At 44.7% G+C, this 17,170-nt stretch overlaps 1 protein-coding gene across 1 annotated transcript in view; it reads right to left on the reverse strand.

Moving 5' to 3' along the window:
* Positions 1-17,170, reverse strand: part of YARS1 (tyrosyl-tRNA synthetase 1) — a 30,370-nt gene that overhangs the window by 1,892 nt on the left and 11,308 nt on the right. The window contains exons 4-12 of the mRNA XM_007468691.1: positions 15,932-16,061; positions 12,691-12,771; positions 9,746-9,838; positions 7,136-7,271; positions 6,574-6,659; positions 3,349-3,484; positions 2,482-2,579; positions 1,436-1,629; positions 757-898 (exon numbers count right to left, since the gene is read on the reverse strand). Coding sequence (XP_007468753.1) covers positions 757-898; positions 1,436-1,629; positions 2,482-2,579; positions 3,349-3,484; positions 6,574-6,659; positions 7,136-7,271; positions 9,746-9,838; positions 12,691-12,771; positions 15,932-16,061 — 1,096 coding nt within the window. The remainder of the gene's footprint in view (positions 1-756; positions 899-1,435; positions 1,630-2,481; positions 2,580-3,348; positions 3,485-6,573; positions 6,660-7,135; positions 7,272-9,745; positions 9,839-12,690; positions 12,772-15,931; positions 16,062-17,170) is intronic.

Consider the following 17,170-nt stretch of genomic DNA (forward strand, 5'->3'; position numbering starts at 1 on the left):
TTCCCTACATTTTAGCCAATTCTACAATGGAAATTTATTTTATAGCTAGAAAAAAACAGTGGATTCAAAAAACTGGCCTGGAAAACTAGGAAAGGAGGGAGGGGACAAAGCCATTTGCCACTTGCAGGAGGATGGAGAGGTAGAAACCACTCTAAACGCCCTCCAGAAATACTGTCTAGTTGAGGAAACAAGGTACTAACTAGGAAAAGTCACACGTGTAGTGTTAGTTCCACGAGGAGAGTGAATCTCTGCTGCTTTACTCAATGATGTAGCCCAAGCACCTAGAACAGTGCCGGACACATATATTAGGGTGCTGAATGAATGAATGAATTCGGGGCAGGCCATGTGAGTCAATGCCCCTGAAGCAAAGAGAATGAGTGCTCTCAGATCAAGGTGGGCGGGAGGGACCCTGGGAGGGCTCTGATCCTGGCTCCATCATTTCCGGTGACCCTGTGTGGCCTTGGCAGGTATCCTGCCAGATAAATTGGGGATAATCTATCACAGATGGAAGGTCAAATGAGGAAATGTCTCAAGTCCCTGACACAGTGCCTCAAACAGTCTGTCAGTGCTCAGTACCTGCGAGGGCCCACAGGCTCCTCAGGCACGTCATTTGACAGGTCTGGAATGAAGAAGGAAGAGAGGGGCTTAGACGCAGGAAGGCCCAGCTGGGAAAAGGGCAGGTGTGGATTCAGTAACAGAGCAATCTGGAGACAGTCCAGGCAGCCCTGGTATGAGGGAAAAAGTGCAGATTGTTACCTGCAATTTCTCAAAGACTTTCTTCTTGGGCTTAAGCTCTTCATCTGGTTGGCCTTTCTCATAGCCCTTCACAAACACTCGCTCACCAGGAGCAGAGCCGGCAGGAGGGTCCAGAGGCTCAACCTTGCGGCTTGCCCCTTCTCTGGGAAGACACACAGGACAAGATGAGTGAGGCTATGGACTCTCCAGCTGCCATGGAGGCCAAAGCACTGGGGCCTTTTCCTAGGGGCCTAATGGGACTTAGGGAACCCTCAATGCCAGGGGCCTAGGCGTACTTCACTGCTGTACTATGTCTCTGGATATCACCCGCATTGGGTTAACCAGGGCTGAACTGAAACTCTATGTCAGGAGAGACTCCAAAATCTGGGCTTTTAGGGGAGGAAGTATATGACATAACAGCCAGTGAATGGGTCTGAATCCTGGTTTCACCTCTTACTAGTAGAGAGACCTGAGCATGCACACAGCTTAGAATCTTCAATTTCTGTTTTAATAAAGTTAACTTTAGGTAAAGTACTTCATCCACGGCTCTTGTACAATAAATAATCCCTCCATGCATCATCTTTTGGGTAGTGTTCTCAGGGCCTCCACCTGGCATGTGGAAGGGCAGCATGTGGGCTAACCCCCCCTCTTCCAGGCCTCCCCAGGCCCTGCGCTCCCCACCCCCCAAGTCCTCACTCACATAGAAGCACACAGAAGCATGCCTTGGGACTCGATTCCTCTCATCTTCTGGGGTTTCAGATTGCACAGCACCACCACCAGCCTGTCCTGCAGTTCCTCCCTGGGCGCAAACTGCACCAGGCCACTCACCACAGTCCGTGGTTCAGCTTCCCCCACATCAATCTTCTCCACATACAGGCTGTCTGCATCTGGGTGCTGCCAGCAAGAGATGTCAGGCTCAGAGAACATCATAATGGAATAGATCATGGGGCCTGGTGAACCCTCTGACTCCAGAAACAGGCATCCACTCCTTACTGAGGCCCTGGAGGAACCCTCTTAGCGCTAACTCTCCAGGTCCCAGGCAGCAGACATGAGAAGGGGCCCCAAAGAGGCAGATTTGAGTAACATGAGCCTAATTACTTGTGTTAGAAGTGGAAGGAACCTCTAACAGAGATTAAAATGGCCTGAACTGCCTGGGTGGCCACCATTATGGCCGTGTGTGCACCAGGTCAATCCCAGTCCTGGGGGGACTGGAAGACGAGAGGCAGCTGCTGGCTTCACCATCCGAAACAAAAGCATCAGCAGCTATTTCAAGGTAGTTTTGGTGGTTAGTCTAATATGGTGAAAAGCAAATCAATACTGGGAGAAAAAAATACCGAGACCACTGGTCCCAGGCCACTGGTTGCATAGCCATCTGCCTCTGGGAAAAAGGAAGTCCTCCCTTCACCATTTTCTGGGGTGGGGAGAGGGAAGGACCAAGTAGCTGATCCACGATAAGGCCTGTGGCTAGTCCAGACAAGCTGGGAGAGACCAGGTGAGTCAATCAGACTGGATTTGATGGATAAACAAGCTCCTTCTGACTAACATCCCTCCGTATTCTGAGTTCCTGGCTGTGTTTGTTTGAATAAGGTCCAGAGATAGCAAAGGGAAAAAGCCTGATGCCTGGGTTCTGACTCTCAATATGACCTCAGGGGTCTTACTTCCCATCCCAGGCCAGGTTTCCTCCAGATGGAAGCAGACAAACCTGACCCCTGTCTGCCTCTCCGGGACCTGGTGGAAAATGAGTACCTTGCCCACACTTATGACTCTCCCCACACGGATATCCAGGCGGGATGGGATGACCTCCTCTGGTTCTGAATTCTTGGCTGGGCCTTTGGCACCTGGCTCTGCAGATGAGAAGAACCCAAGGCTCAGAACTCTCCTCCTTCCCATGACAGGTCAGCTGCTGATCCCCCCAAATGACACTAGCAAGACTTAGTGCAGAATCCCCAGAATCTACCCACTGAATTATACCTTCTTTAAAACAGAGCCAGCAGCCTTTGAGAAGTGACATGCCAGATTTCATCTCTCTCTCCTTCAGGTATTGGGCTGGAGGGGAGGGGAGGGGCCAAGTGTAGCTTTGCCACCATTCGGGCATTCCACATATATTCAGCCATTCCTCCTTTTCTGGCAGGGCCACACAAGACTCTCAGTGTTATCTCAGCATCGTGGATACGTGGCTGGCCAACTAAGAACCAGTCAGGAGCACGTGGAAGGGAACTGGGCAAATCTAGAAATGAGCTTCCCTGAGATGCTGCGCAGACCCTGCCCAAGCAGCTGTTACCCTCATGGTCTAACCCAACTGGTCTCCTTAACTGAAGAGGAGGATTTTGTGAAAGGATCAAAGTACATGTCTCAAACCAGCACTCACAGCAGTGTTGGTACAGCAGGATGTAATCACTTCATAGTACCGACCAAACCAAATTCAAGATGACTGGAGTTCCATTCCACCAGTCAACGGGCATGACATTCCTGCACTTCAGACCACACCCCCACCACCGGCTTCCTGGGCCTGAATTGAAGACAGACCCTTTACTGAGGCCCACTGACAGGCTCTCTACCTGATGATGTCACACCCAACCCCCACAAGCCCGACCCCTCCCCAGCTGGCCTTACTCTGCTTCGAGGGATCTGGGTAGGCAGCGCTGGACAGTTTCTTTAGCGCAGGGGTATTAAACTTTTCCCGGATGGGATCCAGCAACTTGTTGAGGGCGACTTCAACAGAATTCTTTAGGTCTCCAGGGTGCACAACCTGCAAGTGTACAAGACCAGGTGAGAAGGGGCACTGGAACAGGTGAACTGGGCATAGGACACCTGAATCTACTAAGAATAATGTGCATATAGGATGCAGGGTGTCTTCTGAGCAGAGTCTTATTTGAACCTCAGAATAAGCAGGTAGAGCAGAGAAGGGGAAATAGGTTCAAAAGGTTATCTAATATGTCCAAGACCCAGGTCTTTTGACACTGAATTCCACACTAACTTGAGGGTTTTTAGAGGCTGAATGTTTTTAATTGACTTCTCATAGTCCCTCCATTTATGCTCAGAGTAGTGGCATAAAGCACGTGTTATTTACAGGTAGGGAAACATTCACATAGGGAACCTAGGAGCCAGAGACAGCCTGAGCGGGGAGCTGAGTGAGCAAGAAGGAAGAACAGGGCTTTGGAGTTAGAGTCTGGGGTGAGTCCCAGCTAGCTGGCTGACCCACAACCAGGCACTTAACCCCTCTGAGCTTTGGATTCTTCACTTAAAAAATGAAAATAACAATACCTTTACCTGCTACAGTCAGAATAAGGATTAAATCACTTAACATGGGTAAAAATGGTGAGTAGTGCTAGTACATGGTAGGAGCTCAGTAATTCCATTTTTTCTTCTCGTGTCCTGTGACTACCACTTTTACATCCCAAATCTGGCCCCAAAGGATCTTCTAAGATATTCTGAGGGGACGTCCCCTAGGTATGAATACATGTAATAAAACAATGCCTATGTTTTTGTTTTTGATGTTATTCCTTCGTTTCCTTGGGAATGTTTCATTTTTAAAAAAAATAAATTTATTTATTTTAGGCTGCGTTGGGTCTTCGTTGCTGCACATGGGCTTTCTCTAGTTGTGGCGAGCGGGGGCTACTCTTCGTTGCAGTAGGCATGCTTATTGTGGTGGCTTCTCTTGTTGTGGAGCGTGGGCTCTAGGTGTGAGGGCTTCAATAGTTGTGGCACGTGGGGTCAGTAGTTGTGGTGCATGGGCTTAGTTGCTCCACGGCATGTGGGATCTTCCCGGACCAGGGCTTGAACCCGTGTCCCCTGCACTGGCAGGAGGATTCTTAACCACTGTGCCACCCAGAAAAGTCCCGAATGTTTCTTTTCTTTTTTTTTTTTTGCGACACACGGGCCTCTCACTGTTGTGGCCTCTCCCATTGCGGAGCAAGGCTCCAGACGCGCAGGCTCAGCGGCCATGGCTCATGGGCCCAGCCACTCTGCAGCATGTGGGATCTTCCCGGACCAGGGCACAAACCCGTGTCCCCTGCATCGGCAGGCAGACTCCCAACCACTGCACCACCAGGGAAGCCCCCGAATGTTTCATTTTTAATAGAAAAGCTTTAGACTTGCACTGTCCAATACAGTAGCCACAAGCCTGATGTGCATATTTAAATGTAAGTTAAAATTCAGTTCCTCAGTTTACTGGTCACATTGTGAGGTTCAACAGACACATGTGGCCAGTGGCGACTGTGTTAGTACAGAGAGAACATGTCCACCATCACAGAAAGTGCTGCTGGTTACGCTGTCAGGCTCTTTCTTCAGAAGCGTTTCTTCTATTCCGTCTCATCAGTCCCACAAAGGACTGTTCACAGGGTTGAGGAATGGGGTGTGGGTTCTGTGGCTGCCTCAGATGGCAGACAGAAGGGTTTCAGAGCAATAGCTGCCAAATGCCCAAAAAATGGGCCTTAAGGGCCCTCAGAGGTCACTGAGTCTTTTCTTCCACTTGATGCTCAAACCCTCATACAACCTTGCTTCCAGTGGTCCTCTGGCCTCTGCCTGAACACCTCAGTGATGGGGAATGCAAGGTCAGGCCAGGCAGCCCTGCCCATCACCACACCATTGAGGCCACTAGAAAGTTCTTCATGCCTAAACAAGCCTCCCTGTGGTCCCCACCCGCAGCCCTAGTTCAGCCGTCTGGTGCCACAAGAAGGAACCTCACCCCTCTCCCAGGAGAGCCCTTCCTGTGTTCAAGGATGGGTGAACACATACTTGCTTCCCAGCTCAACACGCCCAGTTCTTTCAGCTGTGCTTTGTGACACAGTTTGCAGTCTGTTCCCTATCATGGCATCCTTCCTCTCCCCACCAACACACCCCAGATTGTCAAATAAACCTAACACAATTGAAGTCCAGGGCTGAATGCACAACCCCAAAGGTACTCAGAACAATGTAGAACTGAACAGACGATCAACTCCCTGGTTCCACACTCTACATTTCTGATGACTGAGGCCAAGACCTCATGAACATTTCTGACAGCCCCATCACGTTGCTGATTCAGCCCAAATTCAGTCAAGACCCCTCCTTTCATTCCCCATACACACTGTTATCACTCCTTCCCTTCATGATCTGGCCCTGCCTCCCTCTCCCGCAGTGCCCCCCATCACCTTGTAGACTCTAGTGAGATGAAAGCACTTGTGATTCCTTAGACACCATGCTGTTTTCATCTTACCACATCTGTGCACAATGCATTCCCTCCCAGGTTTCCTCATGAACTCCTAATCCTCAAGTGAAACAGTGTTTGGATGTTGTCCCCTCCACAAAGCTTTCCCAGACAGCCAGGTAATCACTTCCTCCTGTTCTATTTCTGGATCATGTATACTTGGTACAGTAACCAGTAAATGATTACTTATTTACATGTCTGCCTCTCCTAGGGACTATGAGCTTCATGAGGATTTAATCCTCTTTGTAATGCCAGCCCCTAGCATGGTGCCAAACACATGCGAACCTAGTGAGTCTTTTGTTAAATTGTTTGTCGAAATGAATAGTATTCTCTATTCTGTTCTTTTAGAGTTGTGTCTCTTTTCTGAACCTTGATTTTGTACCTGTCCCTGAAATGCTTCATCTTGTTGAGTTTGTCAGCCCTTCATTCCAGGTTAAGTCCTTTGGAGTGTGATTAGGACACCAATATATTAGTTTTGTGCCATTTGCTAATCTAATCCATGAACCACGTGAATCTAAGCCATTAATACAAAATATATGGACCCAAGAGCATGATGACAGAGCCCTGTGGCACGTAACAAGAAACCTGGCGAGGCCACATGGAGAGATTTGTCAGAATGAGTTCAGTGGGGATTACTCCTCCTCTGGTATTACCTCATCAGCAAAGTCCTTTTCCAGGTCCAAGTAAGCTGTGTAGGTTTTGTTTCCACCCCATTTTTCATCTCGAAGGATCACGAACTCTATGAGAAAAAGGATCCATGCCAACAAACTCACTGATAATGGCAAGTCAGCATTCCTTGGCCCAAATGTATGGGTATCTGTAGTTTCTGCCATATATTTTGAACTTCATCATATGGCATTCTATTGTTTTTAAATTGAATGAGTGGCAATGCTGTATACCCAGCTAGCATCTGAGCTCGGGGGAACGATCGTGTCTTACATCTCTTTTGTATTCCTCTAGTCCACTTGCCTGACCCCTTCATTTCTACCACCCCTGCTCACCCTGACACCCCACTTAGAACCTACCCTGTTAACAAACACACAGATAACTCAACAATATCCCCACTTCAATCACACATTAATATATGAGAAATCAGAGCAGAGAATCGGGGAAGCCAGCCCCTGGAGGAAGACTGTGACAAACCGCAAGTATGATCACAGCACTGGTTTTGCTATTTCAGCCTGGCCTCCGAGAAGAAAACAGGCAGTATCTTACCAGACTTGAGGGGAAAGAGGACATGCTTGATGAAGGACAGAACGCCGTTGTTCTCCACGTTCCCTGGCTCACAGAAGGCCTTCTTCAGTTTTTTCTTCACATCCTCTTTCCGATCCAGGAGATCTATCTTGGACTCCTAGAAGCCAGGGAGGAGAGGAGGACCTCTTGTGGTTGAAAATGAGAATATGCTCAACTGATCTGTATTTTAATTTTTTTGCACAAAGATTTAAACATTAAATGACTTTAACAAAAGCAGAATTCATATAAGTGAAGGACCACTCACAATACTAAATAAAAATATTTTAATTTTTCTCTCTTCTTCCCAGGCCTTATTTGCAGCATACGAAATCGTTACAAATTTGTAGCTGGAGAACAAAACTCCTGTGTTTTTTCACTTAAGACTGTATCATAAGTACTTTTGAGAGGCTACCTAGTCTTCGCTTGTAATTTTTATGCTGTATTATATTCCCAATTATTAGTGACAACATAATTTATTTGGCAATTTCTAAACTGTTGGATTATGTTCTCATTTTTACAAACTATATACAATGCTACGATGAACATCTTTGCAGAGGTCCTTTTGCCTTCTCTAGGATTATAGCTACCAAAAACTGCTAGGCTCCAAGCTGTTCTCTGACAGCATATATCAAGTGACATTGCCATCAGCAGTGTGTCAGAATACTTGTTTCACAGCCATCACCAACACCAGGTATTAGGTATTATCTAGAGCCATTTGTGCTTTTTAGGGTAACAGGCTTTGTTTCTTATTTTGGAGTGAGTGAACTCAACGCCCATTTGTGTCCAGTGGTTACCAAGCTCTGGTCAACATACGACTGTATGTGAATCAATCACCTTTGGTGCTTAAAATAACACAAATTACCGGCTCCACCCAAACCTAATAAATCAAAATTTCTTGGGGTTGGCCCAGGCATTTGTATTTTAAAAAGCTCTGCACGTGATTCTGCGGCAGTCACATTCAGGAACTGCTGCTGGCACTGATTTCCAGGATGAAGATATGGTGAACGTTACTAAATAGGGTGAGTGATAGACTTTGTCAGAGAAACAACTGACATATAGGGCATTCTAATGAGAGAAAAAGGAACGAGTCTATTCCTTTAAAAATAACAATAACGGTTTCTATGCCTATATTTACCAATCCATGATCAGACAAAGATCTAGAAATCAGACTTAAAGCACTAGATGAGTGTCTAAAAATGATTTCAATCAGAATCAACTAGTAAGCTTTGAAAGACAATACAGATTCCTGAGTTGTTCCCCAGAACCACTTTATCAGAATCTCTAAGGACAGGGCCTTAACCAACTCTCTCCCTCTCCCTCTCTCTCTTTTTTAAAAGTCCCCTAGCTGATTCTGAAGACCAGCCATGTTTGGGAACTCAGAACCCAACCTTTCACATCTTTGAGTTCCACTAATTCTTCTATTCTGTGCCTCAGTGATCAGAACAAAACTGCACTTTCCCCAAGCAGGACTTTTAAATGTTAAAAGACATAATATTTATCAAAATCATTATATTAAACATCACCCTAAGAATCAAGATGCTAACTGGTGTCAACAAGGACATACTGTATAGCACAGGGAACTCTACCCAATATTCTGTAATGATCTATATGGGAAAAGAATGTGAAAAAGAATGGATATATGTGTATGTATAATTGAATCACTCTGCTGTACACCTGAAACTAACACAACATTGTAAATCAACTATACTCTAATTTTTTATATAGAATTTTTATATAAAATAAAAATTAAATTAAAAATAAAAAGATGCTCAGGACTTTCCTGGTGGTGCAGTGGTTAAGACTCTGAGCTCCCAATGCAGGGGGCCTGGGTTTGATCCCTGGTCAGGGAACTATATCCCACATGCATGCCGCAACTTAGAGTTCGCATGCCACAACTAAGGAGCCAGTGAGCCACGACTAAGGAACCTGCCGGCTGCAACTAAGACCCAGTGCAACCAAATAAATAAATAAATAAAATATTTTTTTTAAAAAGATGCTAATTGGTGAAACGCAACCACAGCCTTCTCATTAATAAGGCTGAATTTTATCACAGTTCTATGGGTGAAGAAACTACTTTTGCTTGTACATTTTTTTTTAAATTTATTTCTGGCTGCGTTGGGTCTTTGTTGCTGCGCACGGGCTTTTTCTAGTTGTGGCGAGCGTGGGGCTACTCTTCGTTGCGGTGCGTGGGCTTCTCTTGTTGCGGAGCACAGGCTCTAGGAGTGTGGGCTTCAGTAGTTGGGGCTCACGGGCTTAGTTGCTCTGTGGCACGTAGGATCTTCCCGGACCAAGGCTTGAACCCGTGTCCCCAGAATTGGCAGAAGGACTCTTGACCACTGTGCCACCAGGGAAGTCCTTTTGCTTGTACTTTTTATCAGCAGTGGTAAAACTTAAAATTATGATTGGATCTCATCAGGACTGCTCCCTGGGTCCTTCAATACTCAAGAACCACTGGAATTAATTGTATAACTTAAGATTTCTTATAGCTCAGATATTTGAGAATTTTAGTTAGCCAGGTTACTGTTCTTTCTAGTCCTCAATTTCTTCATCTCTTGAAGATTTCTCAACTCAAGTCAGAGCTTGGCAACCTACCTCTTCTGAAGAGCTCATTTTGCTGCCAGTTAATCCTGGAACCATAGGATTCATCAGGTGGACCCGTTTTGAGTAGCCAAGTGCAGGGAGGTACTAGGGGGTTAGAAAGAAACACACGAAATCAGATATTAGTATGAATTCCTCCTCGGTGCCCTGATCTCATCTAACCTGGCCTGCCACATAACAGTTTGATATATTCATGCCAATCTTTTTTTTCTACTGAATATATAACTTTTCAGTGGTGATCATAATATTAACAAGGGTTTTTTTTCCTACTGTTTTTCTATTAGTATTACATTGTGAGGCTACTGGACTTACCCTACCGCCATAAACAACTCTAAAAGCTGGAAATATAGAAATATTCCATTTCTATAATCTGCAAATAACAATTTGCAGACATTAGACAGCAACAAGTGTAGGGCTACAAATCTTGACAGAAGGGAGTTAGGTGACCCTATATCCACCCTGGCTTTCTCCTTGAGGGCATTTTTTTCAAACTGAGTGCTGAGAAAAAAGAGACCAAGCAGAGAGCAGCAGTCTGACTAAGCAGAGGAGATAGAGATTGGAATTCAGGGCTACCAGGAGGCTAGGATTTGGGGAGGGTTCCAGAGAGAAGGGAGCCCCCTCCAAAAATCTAGGTCAAAGTTCTCCATTGCTTTCCTGATTGACTCATAGCTGTGCATTCATTCGGAGAGACAGCAGGAAGCCCAGCAGAGAACAGGCTCTGGGAGGCTGGAGACCTGAACAAATTTTAGGGGCTCCACAGTGCTAGGGAGACAGAAGTTGAAGTTTAGGTCCAATCAAAGCAGAGAGGGCTTTGTGAATACCCTAAGATTTCAGTTTGAGACCCCAGAAAGGCCACATACTAAGATAAGGTCCATATTATAGGAGTAAGAGCAAACCGAAATAGACCTACTCTAACAAAGCCTAAAACCCACCCTTGACAGAATCAAGGTGACAAGTCAGTAATTAAACAGAAAACATGCACTCTATAAATATAATTCAGAGCCTCTACAGCATATCTACGGTATCTCTGATATACTGAAAAGTACTAGAAATGGGAAGCAGAAAAAAAATGACTGATAGTCAAGAGGAAACAGTCAATAAAAGCAGACGCAGAAATAATCCAGATACTGGAATAAGGATATCAGGATGTCAAAATAACTATGACTGGTGTGTTAAAGGAAACAGAGGAAAAGATGGACAGAATGGATAAAAGATGGAGAACTATGAAAGAGAACTGGAATCTATAAAAAAGGATCAAATGGAAGTTCTAAAATGGCACAGTACAATACTGGATGGATTTAACAGAAGACAGGATTAATGAACATGAAGAAAAATCAATAGACAATAACCAAACTAAAGCACAGAGGGAAACAACAGAACAGGCTATGAGACATGTGGGACATGATCAAGAGGTCTAATCTGTGTAAAATTAGGGTCTCAAGAGGAGAGACAGAAGAGGACAGAAACAATATTTAAAGGAAACAGTAGGGGACAATTTTCCAAATGTGATGAAAATATCAACCCATAGACTCAAGAAGCTCAGCAAAATCCAAGCAGGATAAATACAAAGAAAACTAAAGCTAAAAACACCATTGTCAAATTGCTAAAAATCAGAGGCAGAGAAAACATTAAAAGCAACCAGAGAAAAGATATACTATCTGCAAAGAAGAAACAATGATACTTACAGGTGACTTTGCAATGGAAACTATAAAAGCCAGAGGCAACAGGACAACTCCTTAAAATGCTAAAAGAAAATAACTGCAAACCTAGAATTGTATACTCATTGAGAGCCAAGGGAAAAAAAAAACAAAAACAAAAAAGAAAGCAAAGGAAAGATGTCCTCAGACAAAAGAAAGCCGAAAGTACTCATTACCAAGAGACCTGCATTGCAAACAAAAAACACAAAGGGGTCTTTAGGCCAAAGGAAAATGATCCCAGAGGGAAGCACAGAGGCACAGAACCGCAGGAAGAAATCAAGAGTATCAGAAAGGGTAAGTGGGGGTAAGTATACACGAAAATTGACTGTCTAAAAAACAATTATAGGGCTTCCCTGGTGGCGCAGTGGTTGAGAGTCCGCCTGCCGATACAGGGGACACGGGTTCCTGCCCCGGTCTGGGAAGATCCCACATGCCGCGGAGCGGCTGAGCCTGTGAGCCATGGCCGCTGGGCCTGCGCGTCCGGAGCCTGTGCTCCGCAACGGGAGAGGCCACAACTGTGAGGGGCCCATGTACCGCAAATAAATAAATAAATTAATTAAATAAAATAATATCTTGAGGACATATTTGTATACTTATTCGGACAAAGGGTAGAAACATTTTAGAGTCATCAAATCACCCATCAGGAATTTACTTTTTTACTAGCAGTGTTTTCTCTACTCCCTTACCAATACGAGGTTTTGAGAAGCTTTCAAAAATACCAACCACTTCTCAATAGCCCCTTTCAACTTACTCAAGTTCTTTCCCAGAAAAGAAGTATTATGGGTTTGTGCTAATTTCCTCCTTTAAACCCTGTTAAACCTCATCTCAGAGATGAGTCGTTTATTTAAGATCCAGAGCAATATGGACCAAATGGTCTGGGAAAGAACAGTAGTTCTGACTGGTGCTGCCTTTCCCTGGAAACTGAGCTACTAGGAAAGAAGCAAAAAAGAATAAAAAAAAGAAAAGAAGCAAATCCAGCAGCTTTGGGGGCAGCGTCCTGGTGGCGGCAGCAAGAGCACAGGCTTTTGAGTCAGACAGATCTGAATGCTAATTCCTGCTCAGTCACTAACTGTGTGATACTGGACAGCTTTCTTACTCTCTATCCTCAGCTTTCTCATCTGCAAAACAAGGTGAATAATACCTACCATACCATATGATTGCTGGCACTGGCACATTCAAGAAACTTTAATGCACACCTCTGCGGGTCAAAAGAAAAAAAGATAGGAAAAAGAGGACACTAACCTTCTCCGCAAAGGTGAAAATCTTTCTCTGGTCAACTCCTCCAAATTGGGCATCTACTTTCAAATACTCTTCATCCAAGGCCTGTGGAAAGAAACACATGAGCATAAACTCCTACTGTATTTCCTCTGTATGGGTCTAAGAAATCAGAAACTTTTGAAAACCACTAAAATTTTCCGAAGGTAGAACCAGGAAGCAAATAAGCAGCACTCAGCCTTCCTGTTGGCTTCAAGAGCTAGATACACATTTGCTGAGTGCCTGCAGTGAACAATATTCGATGTGGATGTCATGGGGTAAAAAAATAAGAAGAGTCTCTGCTCTCAGGAAGCTCACAATCCAGTGAGGAAGGCAGAGAAGACATATCATAGTCATGTCAAAAGTACCCAATGAATAAGGCAGCCTGTGACAAGTGTCAAATAACTGGCATAAAAAGTAAGTCCTGTGAGAGCTCAGAAAAATGGGGCAAGACTGAACTAGTATAAAGTTACTATCACTTATTAGATGTCAGGCCTAGTGCCAGTCCTGTGGATGCAGAGATGAAATCAGACCCAGATTCTGCCTTCAAGAAGCTAATTAACTAGCTGGGGAGAGAGAAACGTGAATACGTAATTTCTATACAGCATGCCAAGGGCTAACTTACATGTTCATTTAAGGAACATGTTAACACGAAGAAAGAAATTATTATCTCTGTTCAGACTGGTGGTGGTGAAGGCTTCCTAGAATCAGATTGTGGGCTGAGCTTGGTTTTGAATATATAGATGCTTTTCACCATGCAGAGGAAACAGAATGTGAGAGGGCACAGAGGTGTGAAGTGTTTAGGCAAATTATGAGTGATTCAGTCTGCAAAAGCACAAACTCCAAGGGTTGTGGGAAGTGGTGAGTGATGAGGTTAGAAAAGTTGGTAAAGGGCTTCCCTGGTGGTGCAGTGGTTAAGAATCCGCCTGCCAATGCAGGGGACATGGATTCGAGCCCTGGTCCGGGAAGATCCCACATGCCGTGGAGCAACTAAGCCCGCGCTCCTGCGCTCTAGAACCCACGAGCCAAAACTACTGAGCTCGAGTGCCACAACTACTGAAGCCTGCACGCCTAGAGCCTGTGCTCCGCAACAAGAGAAGCCCGCGCACCACAATGAAGAGTAGCCCCCGCTCACCGCAACTAGAGAAAGCCTGCACAATGAAGACCCAACGCAGCCAAAAAATAAATTAATTAATTAATTTTTTTAAAAAAGAAAAGTTGGTAAGGACCCTGAATGTCATGTGAGGGTGCCTAGCAACATCCTGGCCAGTGAATGATTTTAAGGAGGGAAGAAACATGCTTCACACACTGCAGAAAAATCACACCAGTAAGGCGGCAGAGTGTGGAATGGTGGCCTGAGAACTAGAGATAAAAAAAACGGCTAGAAGCCTGCTGTGAGAGGCCAGGTGAGAAATAACAATGAACCAAGTCGGTGAGGACGTAGAGCAAGAATGAATTTGAGATTTTTAAGAAATAGAATTGATAGGGCTTCCCTGGTGGCACAGTGGTTGAGAAAAAAAAAAAAAAAAAAAAGAAATAGAATTGATAACATTTAGTGTGCGACTGGATTCAGGGGGAGAGGAAGAGAAGGTGAGCAAGCAGTTAGAATGTGAGAACAGCATTGTCCAACAGAACTTTCTGTGAGGATGAATATGTTCCATATCTGTCCTGTCCAACAGGTTAGCCTCTAGCCACAGGAGCAAACTGAGCAAACTGAAATAACAGCCAGTGTGACTGGAGAACTAACAACTTTAATTTTAGTTACTTCAGTAGCCACATATGACTATGACAAGAGGCTACCATAGTGGACACTGTAGATCTAGAGTGCCTGACCAAGGGAAGACTTGATTTTCTTTTCTTTCTTTCAACTTTTTTTGTTTTTTTTTGCGGTATGCGGGCCTCTCACTGTTGTGGCCTCTCCCGTTGCGGAGCACGGGCTCCTCCGGACATGCAGGCTCAGCGGCCATGGCTCACGGGCCCAGCCGCTCCGCGGCATGTGGGATCTTCCCGGACTGGGGCACGAACCCGTGTCCCCTGCATCGGCAGGAGGACTCTCAACCACTGCGCCACCAGGGAAGCCCTCTTTCTTTCAACTTTTAAAAAAAAATTTATTTTTTAAATTAAAGAAAAATTTTTATTAAAGCTTAGTTGATTTAAATGTGTGTTAGTTTCTGGTGTATAGCAAAGTGATTCAGTTTTTTATATATGTATATAAAATATATATACATTCTACATATGTATATAATATATATATGTACATATATTCTATTACAGATCCTTTTCCGTTATAATTTAAGATACTGAATCTGGTTCTCTGTGCTACACAGTAGGACCTTGTTTATTTTATATACAGTAGTTTGTATGACTTGATTTTCTTATATCAAACATTAGAGAAATATACAAAGGAAAAGCTAAGGCTATCGACATTTTCATCCTACCTTCCTGAGCTAATAACCAGTATCAATAGCTTGGTTTGAATTTTTCCATGCTTTCTCCATGCTCACACAAATATGCACACACAGGAAATATGATGTGTTTGTTTTGCTTAAAGGGAAATAAGATCATGCTTAAAATTTATTTTCACTTATCACTCTGAAATTAATGTTCTTCAATTAAGGGATCATGATTACCCGTAAAGAAGACATATGAGATGAGCAGTGTTTTAAAGTACAGACAGGTAGGGGAAGAAGTCAAAGAGTGGTCCAGGGGCTTCCCTGGTGGCACAGTGGTTAAGAATCTGCTTGCCAGTGCAGGGGACACGGGTTTCAGCCCCGGTCCAGGAAGATCCCACATGCTGCAGAGAAAGTAAGCCCACAAGTTGTGGCTCTAGAGCCCACGAGCCACAAGTACTGAGCCTGCGTGCCACGACTACTGAAGCCTGCACGCCTAGAGCCCATGCTCTGCAACAAGAGAAGCCACTGCAATGAGAAGTCCGCACACTGCAATGAAGAGTAGCCCCTGCTTGCCGCAACTAGAGGAAGCCCGCGTGCAGCAACGGAGACCCAACGCAGCCAAAAATAACTAAATAAAATAAATAAATTAAAAAAAAAAAAGAGTGATCCAGGAAGCCTGGGGGAGGGGCAGTGGGAGAAAGGAAGACAGGAAGGAAGGCCTACGGCAAGGTGAAGGAACAGCCAGTTATGTGGGTCTGACTGGGGCTGAGAGAGAGGTTTGTGACCAGTAGTTAGAGCAGAAAAGGTCATCAGGCAACTCCATCCCTCCCAGGTACCTGCAGCCCTGGGTACAGCAGGCCACTCAGCAGAGGGTGCTCCACCTGCTTCACCACCTCAGCTCCTGCTTTCTTGGCATCGTGCTGTGTGACCACGGAGGAGAGGCGATACACATCTAGCGTGTACTCTCTGAGAAGAGACAAGAGGGGACAGCTGTAAGACGGGGCCCAGGCCTCAGTTTAATCCTAAAGGGCAGTGTTAATTTACTCTCCCAATCTTAAGACATTCAGAGAGCATACTGCCTGGTAATTTCTAAAATGTGAGCAGTCCATCCTCTCCTTTAAAATATGACTTTATCGGGACTTCGATGGCAGTCCAGTGGTTAAGACTCCGAGCTTCCACTGCAGGGGGCCCGGGTTTGATCCCTGGTTGGGGAACTAAGATCCCGCATATCATGTGGCACAGCCAGAAAAAATGATATTCTTTTAAAAAATAAATACTACTTTATTTTTTTGTTTTTCCTTTTTTTTTTTTTTTTCCTTGCGTTATGCGGGCCTCTCACTGTTGTGGCCTCTCCCATTTGCGGAGCACAGGCTCCGGACGCGCAGGCTCAGTGGCCATGGCTCACGGGCCCAGCCGCTCCGCGGCATGTGGGATCTTCCCGAAACGGGGCACGAACCCGCGTCTCCTGCATCGGCAGGCGGACTCTCAAGCACTGCGCCACCAGGGAAGCCCTGTTTTTCCTTTTTGAAGATGGCTTTAATTAACCTTTTTCTTTGCTTATCTCTTGAAATAGGGCTTCTCTGCCATTCCCCTCTACTCTCTTCTAGAATGCCTATTAAATAAACATCAGAATTTCTTCAGTCTATCTTCCTTGTCTTTTTTCATTTCTTTTAACTTAAACACATGTAAGGAATAACGAACAATATTAAGAATAGAATACCCATCACTCAGTTTAAGAAAAGGGACGTATCACTTGTAAAGCTCCTGTGCACCCCTCCACGATCCCACTTCTTCCTTCTCCAGAGTAACCAACCACGAGCCTGAACTTTTGTATTTCTTTCCTGTTTTATACTATGTTTGTATTTCTAAACAATGTGCTATAAATATTCTCATATGTGTATCCTGGTATACATGTGCAAGTTCCTTTATATATGCTTAGGAGTAGAATTTCTGGATCATAGGGAATTTGCATCTTGAACTTCAGTCCAAGATAATGTCAAACTATTTTACAGAGTGACTTTTAATCAATTTTATTAATACTCTATTTTAAATTTTGCCAATTTGGTAAGCAGGAA

This window comes from Lipotes vexillifer, unplaced genomic scaffold (genome assembly GCF_000442215.2).
Source record: "Lipotes vexillifer unplaced genomic scaffold, Lipotes_vexillifer_v1.1 scaffold1261, whole genome shotgun sequence".
Taxonomy (NCBI): Eukaryota; Metazoa; Chordata; class Mammalia; order Artiodactyla; family Lipotidae; genus Lipotes; species Lipotes vexillifer.